At 43.9% G+C, this 19,681-nt stretch overlaps 3 protein-coding genes across 3 annotated transcripts; 2 read left to right on the top strand and 1 right to left on the bottom strand.

Moving 5' to 3' along the window:
• The first annotated feature begins 203 nt into the window (after positions 1–203).
• Positions 204–2,229, top strand: MYCFIDRAFT_49849 (uncharacterized protein). The gene is made up of 5 exons (XM_007930646.1): positions 204–281; positions 524–705; positions 759–1,098; positions 1,202–1,528; positions 1,648–2,229. The coding sequence occupies exons 2-5, from the start codon at positions 528–530 to the stop codon at positions 2,114–2,116; spliced, it is 1,314 nt and encodes a 437-aa protein (XP_007928837.1). The 5' UTR covers positions 204–281; positions 524–527; the 3' UTR covers positions 2,117–2,229.
• A 78-nt stretch (positions 2,230–2,307) lies between these two features.
• MYCFIDRAFT_211997 (uncharacterized protein) lies at positions 2,308–3,296 on the bottom strand. The gene has a single exon (XM_007931041.1). The coding sequence runs from the start codon at positions 3,222–3,224 to the stop codon at positions 2,940–2,942; it is 285 nt and encodes a 94-aa protein (XP_007929232.1). The 5' UTR covers positions 3,225–3,296; the 3' UTR covers positions 2,308–2,939.
• Positions 3,297–3,683: 387 nt separating this feature from the next.
• Positions 3,684–4,712, top strand: MYCFIDRAFT_198503 (uncharacterized protein; the record flags this gene model as incomplete). Its single annotated transcript, XM_007931042.1, has 3 exons — positions 3,684–4,210; positions 4,265–4,318; positions 4,373–4,712. The coding sequence occupies 3 exons, from the start codon at positions 3,684–3,686 to the stop codon at positions 4,710–4,712; spliced, it is 921 nt and encodes a 306-aa protein (XP_007929233.1).
• Between the last annotated feature and the right edge of the window lie 14,969 nt (positions 4,713–19,681).

Genomic DNA, 19,681 nt, shown 5'->3' on the forward strand with positions numbered 1-19,681 from the left:
GCTTCGCTTCGTCCCGAGCTTCCGCCTGCCGCCCGCCGAGCCTGAGATGTGAGGCATGCAAAGTCGGCCCTTTCCTCTTTGCTCCGAGAGGACCGAGACAGCAGCCCCTGCAAGCCTGGCTCGTTTTGGTGAGCTTGAGAGAAGGTGGGCTGTTGAGCCCCCCGCCAAACGACGCATTATTTTTTGTCGCTCTGCGAACAACCTTGACCTCTCGTCATCACACTCTCTTCCCAAAACCATTGACATTACACAATAACTGAAGCAATATCGAGGGACATCAGGTAAGTTTGCAGGCATTTGTATCAAGCACAAAACATCCCATCTCCGCCTTACCATTGCGTTGGTCATTGGTCCTGCAGAGCTGTCATCTCCTACCGACGGATGTGTCTGGGAAAGGCGGTCAATGCTGGTGCATATGGCCATCAGAGTGCCTCTCCAAGCTGGGCTTGCATCCTGACTATCCACACGATACAAAATTCACTTCTATATTAAGAAACTTCCGACTAACAACATCCTGCTACAGCAAAATGGGTATCTCCAAGATCCACGCACGATCTGTCTACGACTCGCGCGGTAACCCAACCGTCGAGGTTGATATCGTCACCGAGACCGGCCTCCACCGAGCCATCGTTCCTTCCGGTGCATCGACTGGCTCCCATGAGGCTTGCGAACTTCGCGATGGCGGAAAGGCTTGGGGCGGCAAGGGTAAGAGCGGAGCGGATGTTGCACAACAAGAAAACACAGCTGAACAGACGCAGGTGTCACCAAAGCCGTCGCCAACGTGAACGAGACCATCGCTCCTGCCCTCATCAAGAAGAACTTGGACGTCAAGGACCAGTCCGCAGTCGACAAGTTCCTCAACGAGCTCGATGGCACACCAAACAAGACCACTCTCGGCGCCAATGCCATTCTTGGTGTCTCCATGGCCGTGGCCAAGGCTGCTGCAGCTGAGAAGCGTGTCCCACTCTACGCACACATCAGCGATCTCGCTGGCACCAAGAAGCCATACGTCCTCCCAGTTCCATTCATGAACGTTCTCAACGGAGGCTCCCACGCCGGTGGCCGCCTTGCCTTCCAGGAATTCATGATCGTCCCAAGGTGCGTCCGATCTGTATTCGTTGGGCATGCCACGAGCAGTGTCTGCCACATGTGCTGCAAGCATGTGCGTCTTCCGAATTTTCCCGAGCTAACAACTTTCCAGCGAAGCCGCCACCTTTACCGAGGCCATGCAGCAGGGCGCTGAGGTCTACCAGAAGCTCAAGTCTCTCGCCAAGAAGAAGTACGGCCAGTCCGCAGGCAACGTTGGTGACGAGGGTGGTGTTGCACCAGATATTCAGACCGCCGATGAGGCTCTCACCCTGATTACCGATGCCATCGAGCAGACTGGCTACACTGGCAAGATCAAGATTGCCATGGATGTTGCTTCTTCCGAGTTCTACAAGACAGAGGAGAAGAAGTACGACCTCGACTTCAAGAACCCAGACAGCGACCCAACCAAGTGGGTTACATACGAGCAGCTCGCAGACCAGTACGTCACCCTCTCATCCGATGCGGAAGGGCTGTAATGGCGGCCACTTCCCCCACCGCGCAATTCTGCCTATGTGCGCGAAGTGTTCCGCAATGAAAGGTTTGCTGACCTTGCTTTAGATACCGCGAGCTCGCCAAGAAGTACCCAATCGTTTCCATCGAGGACCCATTCGCCGAGGATGACTGGGAGGCCTGGAGCTACTTCTACAAGAACAGCGACTTCCAAATCGTCGGTGACGACTTGACTGTCACCAACCCAACTTTCATCAAGAAGGCCATCGAGACCAAGGCTTGCAACGCTCTTCTCCTCAAGGTCAACCAGATCGGTACTATCACCGAGGCCATCCAGGCCGCCAAGGACGCCTATGCTGCCGGCTGGGGTGTCATGGTTTCCCACCGTTCAGGTGAGACCGAAGATGTCACTATTGCTGACATCGCTGTTGGTCTGCGCGCCGGAGAGATCAAGACCGGTGCTCCAGCCCGTTCGGAGCGTCTCGCCAAGCTCAACCAGATCCTCCGTATCGAGGAGGAGCTCGGCAGCAATGCTGTATACGCGGGCACGAAGTTCCGCACTGCAGTCAACTTGTAGATTGTGGACGTCGATGAAAGCACATTTGGGATATACCAAGATTAGCGTTAGGGCGTGAATAGAACACGAACAGTTCCATCGGTTCCGCAAATTTTCAGGATTATACTTCTCCTATCTTATTCAGATCGTCTTTCGGCGATAGACGATGGACAGCAGACTGGGAAGGATACCAGGACATCTTAGCACACCACAACATCTTGGGAACTCGGCAGCCTTCGGAAAGAAGTCGATGACGTGGTCAAATGTCCAGTCAGGCTGGTGCCGTACTCGAAGACGCGTCGACGATGAGCGTAACCCAGGAGAAAGTGGTTCGCGTCCGAGCGATGAGTGATTGAAGTCTGGCCGAGCAAGAGGAACACTGACAAGCTTCATCGGTGATACTCAGTCACGTGACTGTGATGGAACTTGGCACTCTAGACCTCTTTGGGACACTAGCGCGTTCAACTTGCGTTCCTCCCAGGAGCTCGACGAAAACATCATCTCAATCGAAGGCACGCGGCAAGTCATCATATCGCAGCCGAACCGAGACTTGCCGGACAACTGGGTTCTCATTGATCGACCGTACGAGTACGATACACGCGATTCTGATCACACTGCACGTGGCATGCGTTCCAACACGAAACCTAAGACTCTAGCCACTCGAATAATCTCAAGATGAACTGGCCTGCGCGCGTGTTCCCAGTGAAGGCGAAGGGAAGGCAGCTCTTCTGCTCTGTATTCAGTCGACTTGTAATGTATGATGAGGAGCTGTGACTGACAAATCGGTCCAATCATCAATCCTACTTTGGCCTCGATCTCTCAGAAGGCGAGAGCGAGGCGTTCTTCAGTGAAGCGCTGTCATGACCATCAACAGCCATACGGAAATCTTGGTGTGCTTTGGCAATATCGCTGGATTTGGCAGGACGCAAAGCTCGCTTCGTTTGGTTGCACTTAGCACTGAGAGCACTAACATCGGGATTATCAGAGCGTGAGGTGAGACGCTGCATCGCGAGCCTTCATGCCTTGTCACCGAATCATGATCGCTCTCGACAGCCAAGAGAGGAATTTCACTGCAAATCTCCGAGCGTAAGAGCGACGGAGAGATGTGGATTTTTTGAGCTTGCAACATTTCTTGATCGGTAGCACTACAAACGCGACAGTACGGACCAAGTACACGAAGTCTGGCTGCCAATTCATTTCGCTTCACGTCTCGTTGCTAGATTCTAGCCTCCTCTGGTTGTTTGTATGCGGAGACAGGAATGTCGTGCTGATCGGTCGGCAATCTCCTCAGGAATGCATTCCGTATCAACACACACCCGCGAACGGTTGCCCAAGTATAAGGCCGCATACCTCCATGTTGACCAGGTTGTTTTCGTCCTTTCACCTACTAATTACTGCTTCCGGTAGATCATCACTCGTTCTGATCTGCAAAGCATTTGCTTTCTCTAACCACAGTCGCTCGCTCGTCTTACCGTCACTCGCTCTACGTACGAATTCGCGACTCTCGTTGAGCAGATCTTTGATCGCATAGTCAGCGTTTACGCGACTAATTCCCTAATTTTCTACACAGCACACCCCTTCGTTCAAAATGAAGGTCAGAGCACAAACGGCGGCCGCACTGGCCATTGCCGGCGCATATGCACAGGAGTCAGCTCCAACTTACGACGGTACACCTGCTGTCACCCCTCCAGTCTCATACACCACCGTCACATACGACGACTGCCCGACTAGCGACATCGCAACGATGATCACAGTCACAAATGGCATTACTGTGACTTACTGCCCAGAGTGTGAACACGAGACTCCAAAGCCAACAACGAAGAAGCCAGGCCACACCACTGTCTACACCACCACCTACCTCTCACTTTGCCCGACCGGTACCGTGCCAGTCACATACACGGTTACCGAGAGCTGCGAAGAGGAGACTCCAACCTGGACTCCAGGTCCAAGCCACGTGCCACAAGGCTTCACGGTCACTGTGAAGGAGTGCACAGCCTGCGAAGGCGGCGACAAGACTCCTGTCCCAGTCACCATCACCGAGCCATGCGATTGCGACGCTACCAGCGGTACTCCAGTCGCACCTAAACCAACAGGCAATCCAATCGAACAAATACCGTTTGTCTCCGCAACACTAGTCACTGAATCGCATCGTACTGACTCCCTTCTCAGAGACGGCCAAGTCCAAAACCCAGCCCCAACTGGCAAGCCAATTGAACAAATACCGTACGTCACAGAGCCTCATCCCCATCTTGCACAATTCACTAACCTCCTCCACAGCGACGGCCAGGTCCAAAACCCAGCCCCAACTGGCGGCAACATGCCACCAGCTCCAGGCTCCAGCAACTCTGGCGATGCCCCACCATACCCAACAGACAGCGCCACGACCGTCAAATGCCCCGGTCCAGACTGCAGAGCAAAGGCTACCGGTGGTGCTGCCGGCCCAACCGACAGCCCAACCACTCCACCAACTGACATGGGCGGCGAGGGTGGCGGCGACTCCCCAGCACCAAGCGACGGCCCTGGCACAGCGCCATTCGAGGGAAGCGCTGCTAGCTACAGCGCCGCTGGATTCGTGACCATCTCGGTCATGGTCGCTGCACTTGCTTTTGCGCTGTAGTTGGGGAAACACGGGGGTTAATGGATGATAGTGTTGTCGGTACTTTTGTAATGAATGACTAGTCACCTGTTGTGTACCGTGCCTTTCCGTCTCTCACATTTGAATGTTTGGGGCGATGGCGTTGAGATGGAGTTAGAGTATTCGGGCATATCGATTGGGGAGGAGGGGGGGGGGGGGGTTGATAGTGTACCAGAGAGATAGCATTTCCACTGTCAAACCATTGAATTGTCGGTTTGAAAGGATCTTTTGCTCAGGTCAGATAACTACCAACTCTAGAGCCATATCTAAACAGTTCTAACTTCTTCGAACAAGATAAAAGAATAACCTCCTATAGCATATCGGCCTATATGTCGTCTATGCCTAAAGAGCGCAAACCTAACGATAAGTCTAATACTTTTAAATTGTAGGACCGCGTCCTTTATACCTACGCTATTATAATATAAATAGTTACTAGGAAGTTAATATTTAAATTCGGAGTATATATAGATTACTCCTAAAAGGCGCCGCTTTCCGCTATAACTTATAAGAGATAAGAGATATTTAAGCTAAGATCTATCTTAATCTTAACGTAAGCAAATAATAGTAATTTAAAAAAAAGAGAAAATAGGGAAGTAATTAGACTATAATTAGACGAAAGAATATAAAAGTATAGCAAGCCGTAAGAAATAAAAATACTCTTCGTAGATTTATATAATAATAATAGTTATACGTAAAACTATTAAAGTCTTATTTAGATCTATTAGGTAGGATTTAATATTACTCTAAATACCGTCTGCTACTATACTAGAATATCCGCTTTATTTAAAATATAACTAAATCCTATTATAGCTAGAATTAACTTAAACTAGATCGGATATATTACGCGATTCTAAATTTCTATTTCTATCCCTTAGCTACTAGTTTCGGGGCCTACGTCGCGGACGTAGGCTAGAGGCGTAAAGGGAAACTATATACGTTCTAGACGTTCTAGATAGTACTACTCGCTATAGGTATTCTAGATAGTACTTAGTATAAGCGTTACGAATAGAATTTACTACTATAAGCTCGCTATAAGCATTTCGGATTAGCCTTACTATACGCGTTCTAGTTTATATAATACTAACTATACTAAGCGTTTAAAATAAGGCTTATCCTACGCGTTCCGAATAGTACTAGTACTCGCTATAGAATAGTATAGATATTCTATAGAGTACTCGCTATAGGCGTTTTATAGAATACTCGTAGTAGGCGTTATATAGGGTATTCGCTATAAGTAGTTCGAATACTATTTACTATAGGCGTTTTAGATAGTATTTACTATAGCAAGCGTTCCGGATAGTACTACTCGCTATAGATATCTCGGACAGTTTGTAAGAAGGGTTATATTAGTAGGTAGATAGGGTAGTAGTAAATTAGTATAGTATTCGATAGAGATCTAAGAGGAGAGGGAGGAAGGCAGGCTAGTTAGCCTAACGCTAAGCGCTAAGCCCTGCCTAAGGCATAAGGACCCTAGCTTTACTCGGTCTAGTTATATACCAATTACGTATAACCTCTAATATACGCTTCCCTTCTAAAGGCCGCGCCCTCGTAGCCTTTCTATGTTCTAATCTAATCTCTATTGCCGCTAACTTAGCAGATTAACTAAGCTATTTAGCCGCGCTAAATTAAACGCTTAACTATCTAATTATATTATTCTATCTAAACCTTACCTCCTATAATGTCTAACCTCTAACTAAGCTATTACTTCTACTTGTAATAATAAGGGGTTATATAGCTATATAAATTAAAGGCTAGCAATGTTAAGGGCGGCAACTAAGTAGTTCAAAACGAGTTCTCGAAGATGGCTGTCTGCGAGAGAAGCGTATAACGCCGAAGGAAGCGTAAAAGCAACGCTAAGAATTAATGCCTAAGGCATCTACAACTAGGAATAGGAGGGTTACCCCGTAATACTACCCCCCCCTTAAGCGGAGGTATTGCGACGCTTGTTTAAAGCATTAATATAGTATACAAATCGTTATAGAGTATAAGAAGCGTACCGTAAGCTAACAGACCTACTGCTCGGTAGTAAGCAAGTGCGGCGCGACGCTATATCCTACGGACGACACGAGAGGTGTAGTATAGTCCCTTATAGTTAGGGCCTTAGCTAGGGTCCAAAGAGCTATGCCGGAGGGCTATACCGGTAAGGTGTTTAATACTTCGGCGGACGGGTTAGGCAGAAGGCGCATTGTATACTAAGCGGCGAGGTGCTATAGGTACTAGTAGCTTCTCTATAGGCTCGTATAGTACCTAGTCTAATAGCTTCTTCTATCTAGGTAGCGGTCTAGCAGCTCGAGGGTTATCGTAATGCTAGTCGGCGATAGTATCCTCGGCTGTTCCTTTAAGATCCTTAGTGTATTTATTGTCCGTTAGCGCTCTACCGACCTATTATATAGTATAAACAACTTCCTTCTTGCTACGGCTGTTCTTCTAACGGCTTGCTACAATCTTATTAACCTCCTAACGCTCTTATCCTTATTCGTCCGCTTCGGGTAGAGGTTCGGTGTTAGTCTAGTTAGGATATAGCTTACCGTCGTCGAGTCGAAGTAGCGAGGTATAGAAACGGTCGTAGATACGCATCGTATTTAGAAGCGCTAATTGATAGACGTTAGGAGCGATTACTCGAGTAATCTCGAAGGGACCGATATGCTTATAGTCGAGCTTCTTCGCTAGGCGTTTAGTCTAAATATTGCGTATATTAAGCTATATCTTATCTCTAATTTTGTAGCTTCGAGTAGGTCCGTATCGGCGAGCCTTGTTATCGGCGGCGGCGGTGCGTGCTTATGTATATCGCATTTAGGTAATAAGGTGTTCGTATAGCAATTCTATTTGCTTCGCAAATTTATTAGCTTTAAGCTCGGACGTACGTACGGGCCCGGCCGTAGGTAGGTCCAGTTTTATAGGCTTAGCGGACTTCGTACGCATATTGCAGCTAGTCGTAGCGAAGAAGGGGCTAACTCCTATAACAGACGACTAGACACTGTTTGCTACAAACTCGGCGTTTAGAATCTAGTTAACCCAATCGTCTTAGGTATAGTTAACGTATGCTCGCAGGTATTGCTTAAGCTCTTTGTTAGTATTCTTAGATTAGCCGTTAGTTATCGGATAGAAGGCTATTAATATGCGTTGTTCTATACCGACGTTCTTTATTAGTCGCTTAAAGAACGACGAAGTCTATTAAGTGCCTCTATCCGTATAGAAGATGTCTATATAGCCTACGTCGCGCTATATATACTAGTACTAGAGGTCTCTAGCATGTTCTCCCGTTATATTTAGAGTAGGCATAAACTTCTTGCGTTTAGACAGGCGGCAAGTAGTAGTAAGTATATTCTCGTAGGTGTTATTATCGAGTCGATTAAGACTAGTAGGAAGCTCTACGATATAATCGAGCGTAACTTAGGTCTAGACGCCGTTTAGAAGAGGGAGCTAGCGAAGGTTGCCTTAGAATTGATTATACTAAGCTTTAATACGACGATACGTAGCGTAAGCGTATATATACCTGCGGACGTAGTCGTACATACTAGGCTAGTAGAAGTCTCGTAACACTAGCTCGTATGTCTTCTCGCGGCCTAGGTGTCCTACGGTAGGTTTATTGTAGCATACGTATATAACTTCTTAGCGGAGGTCGTTATTAGGAACGTAAATCTTGTTGCGAATGCGTATACAACCTTCGTTATTAATACGGCAATCGACTATCGAGATGCCGGCGTTTAGTTTAGCGAGAACCGTAGGACTAATGCGGTCCTTGTCCGTAGCTAGGGCCTCGCGAATAGTAGTTGCAAGCGGGTCGTTATCGTATGCGGCTTTAATAAGTTCTTCGGAGGATTTATTGTTACCTATATTAATTACCTCTAGTGCTATAAGGGCGAGATAATACTAATCGTACGCGAGGTCGGCGGCTTCGGATTCGTCTATCGTTAGGTAGGCGACTTATAGTATTATGCCTTCGGAGACGTTATACGGCTTAAGGATAGCTTGCTACCGGTTACGGACGTCGTCGGTAGCATCTTAATCTTAAGCGCGACGGGTAAGGGAGTCTGCTTTAGCGTTTTGCTTACTAGGACGATAGTCTATCTTAAAACGGAAGGCTAAAAGGAATTCACTCTATCTAGCTTAGCGCCGGTTAAGTTGCTTTATCGTTATAAAGTACTATAGAGTGCGATAGTTAGTAAGGACTTTGATAACTTATTCCGAGCCTATTAGCTCTAGTCTCTATTCCTTAAAAGCCTTAATAATAGCTATAAGCTCCTTATCGTAGATCTCGTAGTTGCATTCCGCCGGAGACATCTTCTTAGAGTAGAACGCAACTAGTTTAAGTGCGCCGTCTTCACTACTTAGTTAGGACAGCATACTAGCTATTACTCTGTCGGAAGAATCGGTTTCGACGGTATATAGCTTCTTAGGATTATAGTGTGCTAGTACTAGAGCCTTTGTAAAGGCATTCTTAAGGGCTACAAAGGCGTCTTAGTATACGGTAGTCTATACGAATAGAGCTCGTTGCTTCGGGTCTTTAGCATTTATACCCTTTATTAACGCTGTTATAGGGAGAGCGACGGTAGAGAAGTTAGCGATAAAGCGTCTATAGAAGTTAGCTATTCCGAGAAATGCTAAGACGTCTTTTGTATTGCGTAGCGTTGCCTATTCGACAACAGCTTTAACCTTATTAGGATCTACCCTAACACCTTTAGAGCCGATAACAAGTCCTAGGTACTTAACCTCCTTTACGAAGAACTTGCTTTTAAAGATGTCGATTAGTAACTCGTATTCGCGGAAACGCTACAGGACTGCTTTAACGTGCTGTATATAAAGGTCTCTTTCTCCGTCTATAAATACAACGGTATCGTCGAGGTAGGTAGAGCAGAAGTCGTCGAGGTATTCGAAAAGGGCCTTATTAATATACCTTTAGAACGCTGCTAGTGCATTGTATAACCTAAATAGCACTACTAGATACTCGTACGTCCTATAGCGAGTCGTGAAAGCTGTCTTCTACTCGTCTCCGGCCTTAATACGGAGCATATTAAAAGCAGCGATAATGTCTAATATAGTAAACTATTTAGCGCGAGCTATACGAGCTATTGTTTCGCGTATTTACAGAATCGAGTATCGATCTTTAAGCGTAATCTCGTTAATAGTACGATAGTCTATATACACTCGCAGGCCGCTACTAGGCTTCTTTATAATAAGAACTAGTAAGGCAATACGAGGTAACGCTTCGCGGATAGTGCTATTAGCTTTAAGGTCGTCGACGTGTTTCTTAATAACTATATTGTCCTATATACTTACTAGTCGAGGGCGAGAGTACGGCAGCTTCGCTCTATCCTAGAATTTAATAGCGAGGTCTAACCCTTCGCGGTATAGCGGTAACCGCTTAGCTCGTTCTTATTAGAAGCAATCCTAGTACTCTTGAAATTCTAGAGGCAGTATTGCTTTCGTTACTTCCTCGTTAGCTAGAGCTTTGCCCTTTATATAGATCTCTACATCTTCTAGTAATATAGAGCAGGCGTGTATTATAACGGCCGTTAGCGCGTCGGCCTCGTTATAGGAGGTGTCCGTAAAATCCTATATAAGGTAAGCGGAGTTATCCTTGTCTTCGAAGTAAGCCTCGCCGATAGTTACAGCAGCGATCTGTAGAGCTGCAGGCATCGTAGGAGTCGGGTTAGATAGCTCGGAAGGGAAGGAAGGAGTTATAAAAGTAGAGTTATAGTCTACTGTTTCGCACTTAAACTAATAACTAGAACGTAGAGTAACGATCCCTATAGCTTAATCGATATCGCTAGGTCTGTGTCTTGTCTACTAGTCGATGCTAAGGATGAAGTCGTACTAACTAATATCGGTAATCTATGCATTAATGTTTTCCTTTATTCTATTAAGATCGAGCTCGGTATATAGGACTTGTTCGATCTGCCCGCTACTATTCTGTTTGTAGTCGTTAATACCGAGTAGTCGAGGAAGTCGAGTGCGGTTTAACGATAGCTTAGCCTAGCGCGGATGCGAGTAGGTAGATATGCAGCCTAGATCTATAAGTATTCTAGCGAGTCTATTGTCTACGAGGCCGGTTGCTACGATATACTTACCTACCTTTAGAAGAAGGCTCGTATTAACGTAGATAGACGAAGAGTCGATAATTGCGGGTAATTCGTTTAGAGAAGTAAGCGCTTGCGATTTCGGTAATATACCGCGTATTAGCGTAGGTAGATCTTTGCCGGGTATACGTATCGGTTGAGAGTTACTCTAAGTAGTATACTTACACTTAGAGCTTACTCTTTTAACTAATCTTCGTACGTAGGCGGGTTCTCGACTAAAGCCGCGGCTATTGTAACTCTACCCTTTCCTTTAACGTGCTTACGGAAGGGAAATAGCGGGTATTCCTTCTGTGTTCGTATATGCTTGCTATCGCGGCAGGCAAAGCAGGTCTCTCTAGACTTAAATAAGGGCTCGGTAACAGGCTTATACTTATACTTCTTGCTATTAACCGTTATAGGCTAATCGTAATTATCGCGTATATCTTCGTTAGTCTAGTAAAGTGTCTTCTTTAGGCGAGCGTTCTTATCGTCTTTGTCTTTGTCTTTGTCCTTCGAGGCGTTGTTGCTCTTGCTGCTACCGCTAGCGGCTGCTAACTTCTTCTAGAGCTTCTAGCGGGTTATATTAATATCGTAGATACGTAGCTTATCCCGTATTATAAGGAGTAAGGTAAAGAACTTCGATCGGATCGAATGCTCGAAGTTTTTATTAAGCTTATCGCGTAAGTTGTCTATTATCTCCTCGTCGTTATTGCCGAAACTAAGGAATAGTTAATAGTAGATAAAGCGTAGCTAGAAGTTCGAGAAGGACTCTTCCTTGCCTTGCTAGAGGTTCGTAAATTTAGCACGCTTCGTATACTTCTAGTGTTAATCGCCCTAGCGTTCTTCTATAAACTAAAGGGCCTCTTAATAGGTAGAGAATGAATTAATTACTAGCTCGAGGTAATTAAAAGTATTAGAGGTAGTATTATCTAGTACTGCCCGAATCTTCTTTCTCTCGGATTTCTTGCTCTCTCTAAGGGCAAATAGCATCTTGCTCTTCTATTCGCGGAAAGGCATATCCTTATCCTTAGCCTTATCGTCGGCAGCGTAGATTGCTAGTAGCTTAGTAGACTTGTCTTTGCGTCTATACCTCTAGTTACGACTATCGTAGCGGCGGCGGCCTCGACGATCGTCTTCTAAGGACGAGCTACTATCGGGGCTTAATGCGGGATCGTCGTTGTCCTCTTCGGTTACGGTATAGGCGTCTTTAAGTTGCTTGCGGGCTATATACTCGCGATCGAGACGCGTCTAGAGCGGCGTATTGCGAGAGCTCTTCGTTGCAACCTTCTATATACGGCCGGTACTACTAGCGGCTTTATTCTAGCGCGCTATAAAGTAAACAGCCTTATCGTTATCGGAGTCTCGTTCGAATTAGGCGAGGAGGTCTTCGTTATCTGTCTATAGCTTCTGCTTCTTACGGCGCTCGGTAGGCGTGTACCCGGCGTTAGTACGAGCAGCATTAGCATTAGCAGTTACTAGCAGTACTTGCAAACCTTTAACTTTGGTTTAAAGCTTGTTAATATTAGCTTTGTCTTCGTCTCGGATATACCGATATCTAGCGATGCGGTCTTAGGCAGTCTTAAGAGCCGGCTTATATCGCTTGTTCTTCTTAGTTAGCTCTTTTATCTAAATAGCAAGGGCGTTGTTAGCGTTCTTAAGGTAGCTGTTACGGGTAACAGCGCTATCTCGTTCCTTCTTAGTCCGCTCGATCTTATCGATAGCGTCTTATAGAATAGCTAGCTAATTAGCGAATAGAAGGACAGTATTGTCTAGTACGTTAAGCTACTTGTCTAGGTGTTGCTATATACGTACAGACAGGTTATTAGTATCTATAATACCGCGGAAGTGCTTCGGATTATAACGAAGGACTGCTTTACTAGCTTAGGTATAGTCGTCGGGTATAAACTCTAAGAAATCGAGGTATAGACCTAGACGAGCTCTAGTGCCTTGTTCCTTGTTTAGAATAATACGACTAGAGCCGTCGCCTAAGCCTAAGTAGGTACCGCGTAGCTTAGACTTGTTTCTTAACGACTTAACTAAGCGTAGAGAGTGTAGTAGAGATAGGAGCTAAGAACCGTAAGATTTACGCTTACGCCGGCTCTCCCTACTACGACGCGGTAGAGCGTTGTCTTCTCTACTAGTATCGAGGCGCGGTACGCGCTCGCCTCTTACTAGCTTCTTAGCGAGAAAGTCGTCCTCGTCCTCTAAGAAGCGCGTATTATCGATATCTAGATCGGTACGGTCGGTATAGCTAGCACCTATAATTTCCTTAAGCTCTTCCTATATATATTAACCTAGCTTAGGTTTACCGATAGGCGCGTCGTTACTACCTTCCTCTTCCTTATCCGATAGGTCGTCGTAAGGATCGCTACTAAAGTCGAGGGATCTATCGTTAGAAGGATCTAGATTTAGGTTTAATTGCTCTCGTAGAGTCTTAGACTAAGTAGACTGCTAGTTATTGCTGCTATGCTATAGAACTAGCGGTAGAGGCATGCTAGCCGTCCGCTGCTAGGACATACTATTGTTCTTACCTAATAACTTGTTATTATTATTGCTAAGGTAGGCGAATGTATCTTCTATCTGTAAAGAGTCTATTCGACCGTGCTTACGTTTGTAATACTATACCGTTTATATAGTAATTAACGCGCTCTAGGCGTTAGGTCTGCGTACGAGTAGGACTAAGATACGATACTATTAAGTACCTAATAATAGTCGTGTCTCGATCTATTTAGGGATCTTCGAGAAATGTTAAGGGCGGCAACTAAGTAGTTCAAAACGAGTTCTCGAAGATAGCTATCTACGAGAGAAGCGTATAACGCCGAAGGAAGCGTAAAAGTAACGCTAAGAATTGATGCCTAAGGCATCTACAACTACGAATAGGAGGGTTACCCCGTAACAAGCAACTAATTATAATACGAGCGTACCTTCCCTGCTATAATAGGTAGGTATACGGGGTATTATAGTACTGCCTCTATTCTAAGTAAGGTTGTCCGAGTTCTTTGCGTCTACTCTAAAAGACCTAGAAATATCCGCTTCCGAGGGTTTATTCTTATTATTACGAGGGCTGTTATTTACTATCGTAGTTTCGCTAGCCCTAATTAGTTAGGTTTAGTAGCCTTTAATTGTTAATTAATCTTATCTTTTTAAAAACGCAGTTCGTCTAGTTTCTATAAGTAAAGGCTATTATAAGTATAATAGTTAAGGTTCGCCTCGCTTAAAGAGTCGGAAAGATTAAGGAGTAACCTATTATCCGCAAGATCGACCCCGGCTAGCTTAGCTCTATATTTTTGCTTTTAGTTAGTCTATTAATCGTTTAACCTTTTTAGTCCCTAAGTCCTTCGAACGGCTTAACCCTTTTTAACCTAGCGTCTTAGCCTTAAGCTATAGCATAGGTAAGGTTGTTCTTATAGGTATAACGATAATAGTAGGTAATGTTAATAAGAGCGGCGCTAGCCGCCTTAGCGCTAACTTTACCTTGCTTCCGATTTCCTTCTTCGACTAGTAATATACTCCGTAATACTATTACTAATATAGCCGTATCGGCTGTCGGCATACTACTAGCTCGTAGCGCGATACTATTATCCTTATTACTGTTATTCGTACGCGCGTACGTATCGCCCTTATCGATCGCTTAGGCCTCGAGGCTCTATAGAATAAATAGATAAAAGAGGGACCTATAGGGCTCGGTAGTAGAGAGGTAGATATCTTTTAGAAGAGCAGGTAATTAGCTAACGCGTTATAGCGCGCTAGTGTAGTCTTATTGTCCTAGTTTGCTAGCCTCTAATTAGTTAGCTAATAGTACCCTAGGGGTAGCATTATTCCTAGGCGACATTATAGGCCCTTAGCCTTCTTCTTGTTCTTTATACTAGTCTAATACTTATTTAACAACTCAGTTATATCCTTAAACGAGTCCTTAGCCTTCTACGAGTCTTATTTAGGTAAATAGCCTTGCTATCTTAGGAGGTATTCCTTCTTGCCTTACCTAGTCCGATGCTTTAGAATATATTCTATAGACTATAGCTCTTTACTATTAGCTAGTATATCCTCGGATTTAGCAGGCGCCTTATCCCCTTCGCGCTAGTAGTATAGTTTAAGGAGGGAGATATAGAAGGTGTTATAGATAGTATAATAAGGTAGAAGCTATAACTAGTAGGCCTAGCTATTGCCCTTCGGTTCTCGGATACGGAATAGGCTAATAAACCGTAGTGCTAGTTTAGGGCGTGTTTTGCTATTAGGCGACGGGTGTTTGCGGATACGGAGGTTCTTAGTGCTTAACATAACTATATCGCCTTGTTTAAAGGTTATTAGCGTATAGTGTTTGTTATAGTAGGCCTTCTAATAGGCCTAGGCCTTTGCTAGTTTGTTAGCTATCTTAGCGTAAATTTCTCGTATCTTTTGAACCCTCTTAATAGCCGCTAGTGTCTTAGGTTAACCCGCTTCCCTTTCCTTACGCTCGGCCTCGAGCGATAGGGGGTCTTATAGTAATATAGGGTTGCTGCCTATTATAGCGCAATAAGGGGAGACCTTAGTAGATAAGTAGACACTATTATTATACACGAATTTAGCTAGTTATAGGAGGTTAACCTAGTCGTTAGGGTTCTTATTAATATAGCTACGTAGGTATTGCTATAGGGTGGCATTTTGCCTCTCGGTTTAGCTATCTGTTTATAAATAGAATGCTATAGATAGGCGATGCTTAAGTCTTAGCTATAGGCATATCTTACTCTAATAATAAGATATAAATATCGAGCCCCGGTTAGAGACTATCCCCTTAGGGGTTCCCTAATAGCTATAGAAGATATTGTTCTATAGTAACTTAGCTAGATTAATAGCTATCTAATCCTTCTAGGCAGGGATATAGCGAGCACCCTTAGTAAATCGGTCTATAACGACTAGTATAGCGTTAAAGACGTCTCTGCTTCCTTTTCGCTTAGTAGGGGGAAGACCTATAATACAATCTATTATAAGCTCTATAAATAGCTTATTAGGGATTAGTAGTAAGGACAACTCGCTAAAAGGCTAATACTTTAGTGCCTTAACACGTTAGTATACGGCATACGTATTAACGTATTCCTTTATATCCCGCTTACTATTTAGCTAGTAGTATATACGCGATAGTAGCTCGTGCAACCTCTCTATACTATAGTAACCGGCAAGCTTACTATTATAGTATCGCTTAAGAAGTTCTTATCGGATCGAATGTTTAGCGGGGATATAGTATCTGCCCTTAAACCTTAAGTAACCCTTGTTATCGATCGACTAGTTACTCTTACTAGATCGAGTCGTTCGCCTACTTATAAGCTTATCGATACGTTTAGTAGCAAAGGCGTCCCTCTACTAAGTACGTAATAGCTTATCTATAAACGATTGCATATCCCTATTTGCAAGGTTATTTAGTAGTACCCTTACTATTAAACGAGGTACGTATTATATATATCTAATAGTACTAGCAGCCGGATTAACTATATTAGTGCTCTAATCGCTATTACTATATATAGCGATATCGACTAGGGAGTTTTTATAGCTCTTCCTATTAGTATTATTAGCCCTTGCCTTAATACGCACTATTAATATAGCAAGAGCATTAACATACTTTAAGCCGTCGCGGAGTCTAGTAAGCCGCTTATCCTACGCTTACTTATTAACAATACAGGCTATAGTAATCTTATACTATAGGGTTAGAAACAATAAGTTAATATACTAAGTCTCGCTACTATAATTAGGTCGCCTCGATAGGCTATTAGTAGGGTTACTTACGCCTAGACGATATAGTATATTAAAATCGAACCTAGCGAGGTAGACGGCCTATCTAGCCTGTCGACCTATAACCCTAGTAACCTTCGTAATTCTACGGAGGTTGTTATAGTCCGTATAGACCTAAATAGTGTGCTATATACTATCGAGATAGTAGCGCTAGTACTTAAAGGCTTCTACGATTGCTAAGAGCTCTTGCTCGTAGGTCTCGTAGCGACGTTCTATATCGATTATCTTTCGCGAAAAGAAGGCAATCGGGTGCTAATAGTAGTTATTAGCCTGTTATAATTTAATAGCTAATATAGCGAACTGTAAAGCGTTAGTCTTAACTCGGATCTGCTTGCTTAGCACGAAATAGTATAATAAGGGGACTTTAGTAAAGCGTTACTTTAGACCGTTAAAAGCGGCTTGTGCTCTATTAGTCTATTTAAACTCTCTAGTTAGGTTGGCCTTGGTTTTAGTAAGCTTAGTTAATAGCATTATATGCCTCGAATAGCTCTTAATAAAGCGGCGATAGAAGTTAGCAAAGCCGAGGAACGACTATAGCTCCTTAATTAACGTAGGAACAGGCTATTTAGTAATTGTTTTAATCCGATTAGGATTAGCCTTAACACTATTAGTTAATACGATAAAGCTAAGGAAGGCTACCTCCTTAGTAGTAAAGGTGTATTTAGAGGGCTTGCAATATAAGCTATAGGCCCTTAGGCGATCGAGTACCTTGCGGACTATAGCCTAGTACTCCGCAATATTAGATAAATAGGTATAAACTAGGATGTTATCTAGGTAAACTATATAGAGGTAGTCTAATAGGCCGGATAAGGCCCGATTAATATAGGACTAGAATGTTATAGGGGCGTTAGCTAGCCTAAATAGCATAACTAAGTACTCGAAATAGCTATAGCGAGTATAGAAGGCTGTTTTCTATTTATCACCCTTACGAATGCGGATACGATAGTACGTATCCTTAATGTCTAATATAGTATAAAAGTAGGCGCTAGAAAGGCGATCGAGGGTCTTATTATTAATTAATAAGCGGAAGTAGACAGCGGTCCTTCATAGTAACAGCATTAAGCCTACGATAATCGATATATAGGCGTAGGCTTCTATTCTTCTTTAGTACGAATAGGATAGGTATACTAGTAGGGCTGTTGCTATACTAAATTCGACTATTAGCTAGGTTCTTATCTAGATATTTACGCAATATAGCGAGTTTACGCTTACTAAGGTTATAGAGTAGTCTAAAAGGAACCTCTTTGCCCTCTATAATATTAATCTTATAATCCGTCTCTTTAAACATAGGCAACGTCGATGCTAGGTAGTGTTTAAACACCTTAATATAGGTTTCTCGAATAGGCTAAGGTATACGAGCAAGCTAATTAGGGTCTATGCTATTAGGGGGCATAGGCCTATCGTTATTACCTAATAGGTCGACTATTAGGTTAGCTACGGCAGGTGTTAGGTTGCCGATAAATAGGACCCTAATTTTATTAGGGCACTTGCTAGCGTCGATATGCTTAATATCCTCTTTCCTAGCGATTCTAAATCGCTACTATTAGCTGCCTAGGTCTATAGTTATAGCGTAGTGCTTAAGGACAGGGTTGCTAATAATAATAGTAGCTCCCCTATATAGGTTGTCTATATCTACTACGTAGGTAGTAAAGTCTAGTAGGCGTTTATTTCCGAGGTTGTCCTTTAGAACTATAGGAATATAGTAGGCCCTATAGGTTAAGTGCCGAGCGTTATTAAACTAAGCAAGGGTTAGTAGGTTAGCCCTATTTAATTATCGAAGGTCTAGTAGCTACTTAGCTAGGCGATAGCTAATAAGGGCACTAACTGAATCTCCTAGGTCTAGTATAACCTTAGTCTTATAGTTAGTACTATACGTGTCCTATATAAGGTAGGCGCGTATAATAGCTAGTATAATATCGATAGTTTTACGCCGTACGAGGCTAATAGTTAGTGCGGCGCCTAATCTTTTTTCGACTAATTAGAAGGTTAGCCTATAGGGGTAGCGTTAGCTACTAAGAGGTTCCTTTAGTACTTAGCGGTAGTACGGTCGATTCGGGCCTAGTCCTTAGGTTTGTCGTATTAGCCTAGCAGATAGCTAGTGCTATTATAGTTAAAGCACTTTAATCCGGTTAGGAGGTTGCTATAGCTGTTGTTATTAGCAGAGCGGTTAGTACTATAGGGATACGAGCCCCTTCTACGGCCCCTATCGCGGCCTCCTCTATATAGCCGCCGGCTACGGCCTCTTCTACGGTCGTTGTTACTATTCCTATTATTAGCGTTATTATTCTATTAGGAACCCTAGCTATTGCCTCTACGGGCACTACAGTTACCGCGGTTAGTACTAGCTAGTCGGATCCTCGATTCTAGTCGTTACTAGAGCTAGACAGCTCGTTTAGCTGTTTCTACCTCGACTATAAATTAAATACGTGTTAGATTAGCCTGTTTAAATATACGGCGACGGTCCAATTCTAGGATAAGCTCCTATCTAAGCTTTAGGCGTATTTCGGAGATCTATATAGAATTAGCCTTAGCCGGAAGATCGTCTTTAAGAGTCTTTAAATAGGCCTCGAATAAGCGAGCCGATTAATTAGTCTTTTGTTTAGCTCGAAGGTACTAGTCCTAAGCGTGTTATTGCCTTAGTATAGGGTTTCTAAGGGTGTCTAGTATAATAGTCTTATAGTCCTGCTACTAAACAGCGGTCTAATTATTAAGGGAGTCAAAATAGTTATCCTAGGTACGTTTTAGGTCTCTATTAATATATTATATAGTATAGACGACTAACGAGTAATCGTCTAGAAGGGCCCTTAGTGCGTTTCGCTAATTAAGCTTACAGTTACGAATGTAGTCGTTATATTGCTTTCGACTAGAGCTATTAAACACAGTATAGTCCTTAAGTTTAGCATCCTTCTTTTAAATAGCTAGTAAGGAAGGCCGTGCTACTAGTCTAGCATTAGTTATTAGGGACTCCTATAGGCGGCAAATCTCGAGAAGATTATCCTTTAGCTATTATTCTTAGCGTAGAGCAGTAAGCCTATTCTAGGTAGCTTCTTAAAGTCTCGCTACTAGCTAGGGGCTAAAAGCTAGTCGGTCGTATCGACGATTAACAATGTTACTAAGAATATCGTTAAC

Source organism: Pseudocercospora fijiensis (genome assembly GCF_000340215.1).
Source record: "Pseudocercospora fijiensis CIRAD86 unplaced genomic scaffold MYCFIscaffold_7, whole genome shotgun sequence".
Classification (NCBI taxonomy): domain Eukaryota; kingdom Fungi; phylum Ascomycota; class Dothideomycetes; order Mycosphaerellales; family Mycosphaerellaceae; genus Pseudocercospora; species Pseudocercospora fijiensis.

Coding starts and splice junctions, on each gene's coding strand:
- MYCFIDRAFT_49849 (XM_007930646.1), top strand. CDS start 528: ATGGGTATCTCCAAGATCCACGCACGATCTGTCTACGACTCGCGCGGT. Junction 706..758: donor AAAGGCTTGGGGCGGCAAGG/GTAAGAGCGGAG, acceptor GAACAGACGCAG/GTGTCACCAAAGCCGTCGCC. Junction 1,529..1,647: donor TACGAGCAGCTCGCAGACCA/GTACGTCACCCT, acceptor ACCTTGCTTTAG/ATACCGCGAGCTCGCCAAGA.
- MYCFIDRAFT_211997 (XM_007931041.1), bottom strand. CDS start 3,224: ATGTTGCAAGCTCAAAAAATCCACATCTCTCCGTCGCTCTTACGCTCG.